Genomic DNA, 9,838 nt, shown 5'->3' with positions numbered 1-9,838 from the left:
ATAATTAAGTGGTGATGGTTGTGCAAAAGGAAAAGGCCCTTAAACTGAAAAGGCCCTTAAAATTATATAAACTATTTTAATACACTTACAAAGTTTTGATTTATAAAAATTTTGTACTTACATTTGGAGAGACATGTAATATATAACAATAATACAAACATATGTAAGAAAAACAAATCTGCTCAATAAAGTGGACAAACCTAATATGTGAGCTCAATACCAAAAAAATAATTTTAGAGGCATGGATGCAATAATATTCAGAAGCACTTAATTATAAGAATAATGATATTATATAACACACTGAAGCACTCAACGGGGCTTTGAAGTCATCTCTAAATAAATTAAAGTCAAGTGTTTTTGTTCTAAATTCAGTACTGATCAGAATCAGATCTTTAGACCTATAAATCCAAATAAAGGCGATATGCTAGCCTGAATCCATTGTATTTCTGGTAGAAAGAAACTTTCGAAGAATATTTATTGAACTACCAGCAGGTCAGCATTTTATTAAGACTAACAACATGTTTAACATCAAACAACACACTTTATTGCAAATAGGGAATAAGGCAGCTTCTGCAGGAATCTCTGAAATACCATTCAGGAACACAAACTCATGCAATTGCCTTTTTTATCTAGCACAGAAAAATATATCATACTCATACAGTTTATAAATAATTGCCAGTCTGGCCTAACCAATAATCTTTGGTAATAATGTCTCTGAACAAGTATAGACAGGAACTCCTTTTTGATCTAGAGAGCATTCTAGCTCTGTTTTAAAAGCAGACCTCAGAGGCTACCTGTGATAGTAAGGGAAGGAGAGAAAAGAATACAAATGAGCCTAAAAACTCACAATTCAAGTTCATTCTGAGTAAGTTCCTTGATTCTGTTCATGCAATGGTCAACAGCATTAATGAGTAAAGGGATCCAACTATCTTCTGGCTGTGGGGTCACATGACTGGCTCTGCAAGTGGAATGAGGAAAAAAGAGAGGTTAAATTTATACTGTCCAGGGAAAATCTACTCTCACCAGGGAGCATAGAGGAAAACTAGTAAGACAAGGCAAGTTTCTTTGTAGAATTTAAGCTGCTCTGCAAAACTGAAGTGGAAAGAAAACACCACACCCACCTTCTGCCACTTCTTGAAATGGGGCTTTGGGAATTGAGAATGACTGGATGGGCTTATTCTCAAAAAAGCTATTTGGAGAGAAGTCCTCGTACTCACTTAGTAATTTCAAGTGCCTTCTTTAAGACAGATACAAGTTTCGCAGACTAGAAAAGAAACAAAGAAGTTACTCAGCCTGAGCCCTACATAAAAAGGGAAGGAGAGCTAACATATATTAAAAGACTCAAGTAATAAAAACCTATTAAAAACAAAAACCCTGAAGGAAACTGCAAAAACAAAAATTCTGATTGGATTAGAGTGGTAGGATTATAGGATTCTTCTCTCTTTACAAAATCTTATTAATATTATTGCTATAATATTTTTATAAGTTTAAAAAAGTTTTAGTACTTTTAAATTTAAAAAAACTAGAAAAAGTCAGAATATAACCTGAATTTACCCCAACTGATGATAGCTCCAAATATATAGCTCAAACAGCTGTTACTTTAAAAAAAAATCTATGTACAGAATTTCAAGCATACCAATAACAAGATAATATGAGGGAATCGTATGCCACCAATATATTTTAAATTTTTAAATTTTATTTTTAAATTTTAAAATTTTTATTGGGGTAACTGACAAGGCATATTGCCAAATGTTATTTCTTAGGAAGTCAATTTCTAAAAAGTGAATGTGAAAAAAAAAGTTAATACCCGAAAGGATCCTATTCTACTTTAAAATATTTACATACTGTAAAGATACATTTGATGAATTTCCACTATCTAATTTATCAAATATTCTTAGGTTTGGTAATTCTGAATGTAAGATATAATAAGCCATTTGGCAGTTTTACCTCTTTTTCCAATAACTATACAGATAACCTGAGTCTCTAAAAATAAGAAAATAGAATTCTCTCTAGCACAGAACCCAGGACTTGAAAGAATACGATTAAGATCAGATTTTTACAAAGAGTTTGACCCTCTAGTTAGATCATCCAATAGGTTTATATTAGAACAGATTTTGTTTCTGGACACTATTTTTGCCCACACTAGAAATCAGAATAATGAATTTAGGTTAACAGGATCCTAAAGTATTGTGGTAATTCAGACTTTCTTTTCAAAGTAGCATTTTCTAAGGTCTTTGGGTTTTTCTAAGTGATTACCCAAGTTGTCACAGAAGAGAGTACTACCAGAACTCGTGGCTATTATAACTATAAATATTATAAATATTTATCGAGCAGAAATACATGTAAGAACTGTGACATTATCGTTGTACTCGCATCCAAGTATAATAAATAAATATACTCCCTAGAGATTAAAGGAAATACTAGTGGCTAGTGAAATCCTACCAGTAGAGTCACTAGCTATTCCTTCAAAGCTGGTACTTACATTGATTCGCACAGTCAAGTGGCACATAGGTGGATATATGCTCAGAGCCAAATCATCCACACTAAGGGCAGAAAACAAAAATAACCATTAACAAAAAAGCTCAACTGGGTAATTTCCAGTACAGAATTAAGGAGTGACCAGTGAGGATATAACTGTCTCTTAAATTCCTATCAATTCCTTAAATTGGGCAACTAGAATCAACTCAACTGATATTTACTAAACACGTATAGACCCCATTTCACTAGGAAGCTGGGAGGAAAAAACTCCCTTGGCCCATATGATAGGACATGATTAATTCAGTTAAAAATGAGAGGATCAGGAGGTGCCTGGGTGGATCAGTGGATTAGGCATCTGACTCTTGGTTTTGGCTCAGGTCATGATCTCTAAGGCCAGGCCAGAGATGGGAGATCGAGGCCCACCCCTCTGGGCTCAGTACTCAGCAGTGAGTCTGCTTCTCTAATCGCTCTCCTTCGGCCCCTCCCCTCTCCCCTGCTCAGTGCTTTTGGTGCTCTATTTTTTTAAAAAAGGGAAAATCTGAAACCATCAATTTAATAACTGATGCAAATGGAGTTCATCCATGGAATGCCACTCAGGTGGGCACTACTTTACCCAAGTGATGAAATTTAGTGCCACCAATAATGGGAGAAACTTACACTACATGCCTCTCCGATATGATACAATGAGAAGCATAAAACACTCAAATATAAGATATCCTTGCCAAAAAAATATTTAACTTGAATATAATCTATAATCATGACAAAGACAATCACATGAATCTTGAGTTTGGGGTATTTTACAAAACAACTGACCTAGATTCTTTAAAAAGTAAATGTCAAAAAATACTAAAAAGGACAGGGACTGTTATAGTTGCAAGAGACAACCAAACCAGATGACTGCAAGAGATGACAATCAAATACAATGTGACACCATGATAGAACCCTGGATTAAAATTTTTAAAAAGCTATGAAATACATTTTAGAAATAAATGGAGGAAATTTGAATATTAAATATTATTCTAATCAATGTTAAATTTCTTGGATGTAATAATAAGAATGTTCTTAGGAGATACATGCTGAACTATATATGGGTGACATGTCATTGATGTCTGCAACTTACTCTCAAATGGTTCAGGAGAAAAATAGCACATCTATCCATAGAGAAATAAGCCAATATTGAAAAAAAAAAATGTGAACAACAGGTGAATCTAGATGAAGGATATATGGATGTTCACTGCAATACTTTTTCAACTTTCCTGTAGGTTGAAAATTTTCAAAAAACTGGGAAAAGCTTGGGGTGACAGCACAAGCTGATATTATATGCTGCTGCTCATGTTTCAAGTGGGGATCCTGCTTACCTAGGGCTGATCTCATCAGAAATATCCACAATGTCGTCCAGCTGGGCCACCTGATCCTTCTTACCATTCTCTGCCACTGAGATCCGGATTTTCTTCAGGCAGGCTTTGGATGCTCTCACAAGTGCAAGGCACGGGATTATGAGCTCTTGATCTTCCTCTGACCAATATAAATCCCGATTGTTTGGATACCCCAACCCATCATTCTCTTCATCACCATTGTTGTCAGAGTTGTCCTCGGTGTCATTTAAGAGGCCACAGTATGGATCACATTCTTCTACGGCCTAAGACATGCCAAAAAGAAAAAAAAAAAAGAGCCTATTATACTTACAGCATCATATCTAAGCTATCCCAAAAACGTCAAGCCAGCTACCTTACCAATGGCCACCAACTTGAATCACTTCCTAAACTCCGTTCTTACTCTCCTAGCCCAGTAATGGACAGAGAGGAACGGTACTAAAACACACAGTGGCATGGGCTAGAAGATGGGAGTTGAAATCCAGGAGTGAGGATGGGATTTATTGAATCAATGCCCAGGGCATCTCCTTCCTTTATAGTCTCATCTATCATGGAGTTGTCCCCTCACCTGCTCCATTTCCTCATGTGCATCCTTCACAAAATCCACATTCTTCGTCAGCATTGAAAGGGCTGCAGCTTTGTTATCTATGAGTGAAAAATCAGAAGCACTAGAATTAGAGAAGAAACCTCAAAATTCTGTCAAGCCTGCAAATGACAACCAACAGTGTTCGCATTTGAGGAGAGTACCCAGGACAGTCAACAAGAGCATGGTCTAATGTAAAAGTTTTCTAACACCCATCCTCTGGGTACTCAGATAGGAGTTAAAAAGCTTTTCATCATTCACCACAAGAAGAAACAAAATGGTCCCTTGATGTTTCTCACTGTGGTCTTCTTGGACGAACACTGTTTTTGATCTAGCTGGCACTATCTCCTAAGTGCTTCGGTGTGTCCCATAATACTGCTCCTGGGGCAGGACCAGGAGAACAAACCACATCTGTTCAACTAGATAGGGCTACAGAAAGAGGGCTAAAAAAAGTATAAGAACTAAAAACACTAAGAAAAAAATATTAATACTTCTCTTTTGATATTGGTGATAAACTCTATGTATTCCACTAAACTATAAAGTAAAATACTTACATGTCACAAAACTAGAAATGAGATATGAGAGAACTGTCTGCCTTGGCCAGCAGAGTCAATGGCCCGTTTCCAGTTCTTACCCACCTTTTGGTATTCGAGGTACCTGCTGGCATGCAGCCCAGACACTGTTGTAGGAAATAAGGTCACTGTTCTCTAGGCTGGAGAAAGGAAATCAATAAGGATATATCAATAACCAAGGTTCTTCTTTCCTAAAAAGCTCCTTCCTGCGAGTCATCATTCACAGATGTTAGTAACTCTTGTTGAAATGAGGTTCTTTCCCCTCCCTGAAGCAAGGAATCCCATTAACTGACAACCCAAACTATGGCATCACTACCTCTGAGCTGGAGTTATGAAAAGCACATCCACAAGTTGAGCCATTCCATCTACGATGTCCAGAGTGGCATTCCGTACCAGCTTTCTCAGGGTGATTCCTGAAGAAACCCAAAGACTAAGTAGCCTGGTCTTCTTTCCAGAAGTCACCATCTGCTTTCTCGAGAGTTTAAGCCCTTTAGAACTTGAGGTAACATGCACCCACATTCTTGAATTGCAGTGCCAACACAAAACTCAAGTCTTATGTATTTCCCCATATCATTTTCTTGTTCATCCCACTATTCCTGAGTGCTGAATGAGAAATATCTGAAACAAAATCTTTCCATGACAGCATGTATATATTCATTAAGGTTAATGGTCTCTTGATAACTGTGGATGAAACACTTGAAATTTAAACCATCTGTGACTAACCCTGAAGATCCATGAGACACGTATTCATTTATAATTTTGGCACAATCATAATCATAGCATTAATCTATGGGCAGGGACAGAGGTCATTTAACCTGTAAGGGAGCTCAGAAACAGGGTGGGATGTAATATGGGTGGAGGAGACTGGGGAATGAGTTAGAATGAGTTAGAGATGAGTTAGAATGAGTTAGAGATGGGGTAGCCAGTAAGAATGAAAAGCCTCACAGTCAGGCAAAGCAGGGAAGATGGTAATACAGCATCCATACCTTAGCATAAAGGCTTATTTATGGATGTCACTGATGTTATAAAATTACCCTTGAGTGCATTTTATGGGAGAAAGTTACATTACATGCTCAAATTGAGGAAAAGGTAAAAGTCTCAGGACAGAAGCTGTCATATTAGCAAAGATATACTCTATAACCAAACATTTCTGTATATACATTGGCTTACCTTGATCCTTGGGAAGTGAATAGTATACTGTAATGATTTCCTTGATGGCAGTATGGATTTGTTCACAGAACCTCTGGGTTTCCTATGAGGTGATGGGTCAATTTCAGAATGAAAAAAAGAAAGAGATTAGATTCATCAGCCCATCTACTGTAGAAGAGAGCAGACATCTGTACAGTATGATCTACAAACATTTTCTGTAGTCCTTTTAGTTAGGCTTTGTGCTATTCTTGCCGTATAGCTGAGAGTAGTTAGCTGGACATCAGAGAATGAGGTGACAACTCAAAAAAAGCATTAAGAAACAGGAGGAAATCTTATTGCTAATACTATATATCTTGAGATATTCATGATCTACTGTGAGGTATTCACTGTATCTTAGACCAGGAGATGGCAACTGTGGCCTATGGGCCAAATTAGGTCCACTGCCAGTTTTTATAAATAAAGTGTTCCTGGCACACAGCCACACTCTTGTTTACATGTTACTTCCAACTGTGTTCACGCTACAAGGGCAAAGTTAACTAGTTCACCCATGAAGCCTAAAATGTTTACTATTTGGCTTTTTAGAGAAGAGTTTGCCAACCCTTAGACCATTAACCAGGTGTCTGATCTCTCTCTCTAACAGAATCACAATATACCTAAAGGTAATTAGCACAGATCCTATATTGCTCAGTGTTGACTATTTTCCTTCCAAGTAGTCACTGGCTTTCTCCTATCTTCCTTGTCCTCACTTTCCTGCTAAATTCTAAGCCAGTGCTATATAAAATGTGGTCCACATATTGGTGCCAGTCTATGAACAGTTACCAGTCTGGGATGGAAGATAAGTACAGTGATTGAGAGTAACTGTTTAACACTTTTTATGACAATGTAACATTGTTTCAACATCCAAAAACATTAAAAAAAACAAACAAAACAAACCATTTTTCAGTAGACTAACATGCTAAGATCCTAAGAAAGCAAATGGGATTCAAATACATATAACTCAAATAAAACTAAAACTTTTCACCTATGAGTGAACCCACTGTACTGAGCATGTACAGAAAAATAATTGTATGCTGCTCCTTATAGTGTCCTACTAGCTGTGAATTTTAGCAACAAGTCCTAAGTATATTTGAAAGAAAGGATCAACAGATAAAATTAAGGTAATATTACTCCTTTTGAAATAAATATTGACTTTCTTAAGCAAAGCTTTTAAAATGCTCTCTAACAATTCATTTCTTATTTTCTTATCACAGTTCTCTGGGACCTATGCGGGGGTAGGGGGTAGGGAGAGCTTATTGTAGGTGCAGCAAAAGAATATTTTTTCCATTTTAAAACATCTGGATATATAGATTGAAAAAAGAATCAAACCACTGATTATTAAAACCAAATAAGGCAATGAATATGCCATTTTTAAAATAATCTTACTCTCAAATTAAGTATACCTAGTTCTGGAAAAATAGCATAAAGCATAGTCATAGCCAACATGTTCATTTTCATCAATTTTATAATAACTGGTTATTTAAAAATACATAAATTCATGGTGACTGGGTGGCTCAGTTGGTTAAGCATCTGCCTTCAACTAGGGTCATGATCTCGGGGTCCTGGGATCTGGCCCAGAATGGGGCTCCCTGCTCAGTGGGGAGTCTGCTTCTTCCTCTCCCTCTGCCCCTCCCCACCACTTGTGCTCTCTCTCAAATAAATAAATAAAATATTTAAAAATAAATAAATAAAAATAGAAATGCATAAATTCTTGTTCCATCAATTCCACTTCTGATATACACATATACAAAGATTGTCTTAGGCAATTTACACAGCACTGTTTATAATAGTTACAAGTTGGAAAGAGCTTTAATGTCCACATAAAGTATCATTAAACAAATTATAGTTATATACACTCTATTGAATACCATGCAGCATTACAAAGAACTGAGCAACTTCATATGTGCTGCTAAGAATCACTGTGCAAGCCATGTTGTTAATTGTTTTTTAAAGGAAGGTCCAGAAAAGTGTTTATAGTTTATAGTATCCTATCATTTGTGTAAAAAAGAAGCGGGCATATACACATGAGTGTGTATGTGCATCGAATATATACGGAATAATACAAAAGTAACCGGGGAGGAGAAATATAAATTTTTTAGCACACTTAACTTTGACATCTTCCGAATTTCATATTGTATATATATGTTACTGATGAAATATAAAAAGCAATTCAATACAAAAAGGATATTATGTAGTATAACAGAAAAGGTGTCGTTTAGATATCATGGACCCTAATATAAATGCTAGTTCCACTGTTATTTACCTTAACCTGAGCCTCTAAGCCTGCTTACTCATCTGTCAGGTGGGAATTACGTATGTGAAAACACTTAGCAAATAGCGAATGTTAAAAAATATATATTTATCAGAAAGGAGATAACCAGGATGAACTGCAGATTGAACCAATACCTATTTGAATGACCTGAGGCTGACTGCCCTTGGCAACCTCGCAACCCTGCGAGGTGAGAACCGCAATCTTACTTGACAGGTGTGGAAAATTAACCCCCTGGCTTCAGTGTAAAGGGTGGAAAGAAAACGACTGGATCCCTAATGAACAACGAGGCAAGCACAAGGGTTCCAGGAAAGTAAAGCCCACCTGCGGAGAGGGCGGCGGAACTCGAGAGAAGACTTCAGTCAGGGTCGTGGCTTCCCTCGACACGTTCTCTGCTGCCCCGTCTGCGGGATGACAGAGGGGAGGGGCCATGTCAATGTCAGCCTTACAGGCTGAAACGTCTCAAAAACACCTCCCCGGATCAGTGTTTCGTATCCCAACCTCCGAAGTGCAAAGGACTGAGAGGATGCGGCGGGGGGAGGGGAGGGGAGGGGGGGAGCGCGAGGGAAAGGGGTCGTCAGTACCCTGGAAGGGATGAGAAACAGAGGTCCCCAGTAGGAGAGGCACTCACGGAGTCTCCTCCAAAACGTCTCAGCATTAAACTCCTTGGTGGCCTCCCGGGCTTCGCCGACTGTAGCCGGTGTAGCATGTGGGCCGGGGGTGGCAAAAGGAAGAGCACAGGTAAGCGGAGCCACCCCGCCCCCGCCCCCGCCGGCGCCGCAGCCGGCCTCTTCCCTAACCGAGCCCGCCCCTGCCGTCACCAGTCCCCAAGGCGTCAGCTCACCCCGCACGCCAGGCAGGAGCAACCGCAGCTCCACTGCCAAGCGCCGGATCTGCTCCAGAGGCGGATCTAGGGTGGGGACTGCGGCTGTAGGTGCAGCTGTGCTCGCCATCTCAGCAGACCGCCTGGAACCTCCAGACGAAGGCGGCCGAGGCAGCTGCCGGGGCCGCACAGCAGTGGGCGCTCCACTTCCGGCAGCCACAGATCCGGGTTTGTTTCCGGCAACAACTCGCCTGGCCCCGCCCCGGGGCCCCAGCCACACCCGTTCTCATCTCCCGAGGCCGGGCCACGCCTCTCTTCGTCACTGGGGGTTCCGGCCACGCCCCCCACGACTCCCGAAGCCTGGCCCCGCCCCCGAGAGTCCCGGCCACGCCCCCTCCCGCCCACAGATGCAAGGCCCAGTTTTTTTTTTCTTTCTACCATGCTACTTTATTTTTTTTAATAAATTAATTTTTATTGGTGTTCAATTTACCAACATACAGAATAACACCCAGTGCTCATCCCGTCAAGTGTCCGCCTCAGTGCCGGTCACCCATT

The 9,838-nt window shown here is 39.4% G+C and overlaps 1 protein-coding gene across 1 annotated transcript; it reads right to left on the bottom strand.

The window, feature by feature from the left end:
- Nucleotides 1-473: 473 nt before the first annotated feature.
- Nucleotides 474-9,601, bottom strand: CCNDBP1 (cyclin D1 binding protein 1). Its single transcript, XM_025998574.2, has 11 exons — nt 9,305-9,601; nt 9,092-9,151; nt 8,785-8,864; nt 6,177-6,258; nt 5,323-5,419; nt 5,073-5,146; nt 4,420-4,496; nt 3,837-4,117; nt 2,483-2,543; nt 1,218-1,264; nt 474-958 (listed from the first exon to the last, which is right to left on the bottom strand). Exons 1-11 carry the CDS (start codon nt 9,411-9,413, stop codon nt 844-846), a joined length of 1,083 nt encoding a protein of 360 aa, XP_025854359.1. The 5' UTR covers nt 9,414-9,601; the 3' UTR covers nt 474-843.
- Between the last annotated feature and the right edge of the window lie 237 nt (nt 9,602-9,838).

Source organism: Vulpes vulpes, chromosome 15, assembly GCF_048418805.1.
Source record: "Vulpes vulpes isolate BD-2025 chromosome 15, VulVul3, whole genome shotgun sequence".
Lineage (NCBI taxonomy): Eukaryota > Metazoa > Chordata > Mammalia > Carnivora > Canidae > Vulpes > Vulpes vulpes.
This window is presented reverse-complemented; position numbering and strand designations above follow the sequence as displayed.

What these genes read in the sequence shown, in the direction of transcription:
- CCNDBP1 (XM_025998574.2), bottom strand. Translation starts at nt 9,413, where the DNA reads ATGGCGAGCACAGCTGCACCTACAGCCGCAGTCCCCACCCTAGATCCG. An exon ending in TTCCGCCGCCCTCTCCGCAG is followed by an intron (nt 6,259 to 8,784) that starts GTGGGCTTTACT and finishes ATCACCTCATAG; the next exon opens with GAAACCCAGAGGTTCTGTGA. An exon ending in AAGGCACTTGAAATTACTAA is followed by an intron (nt 959 to 1,217) that starts GTGAGTACGAGG and finishes TTCCACTTGCAG; the next exon opens with AGCCAGTCATGTGACCCCAC.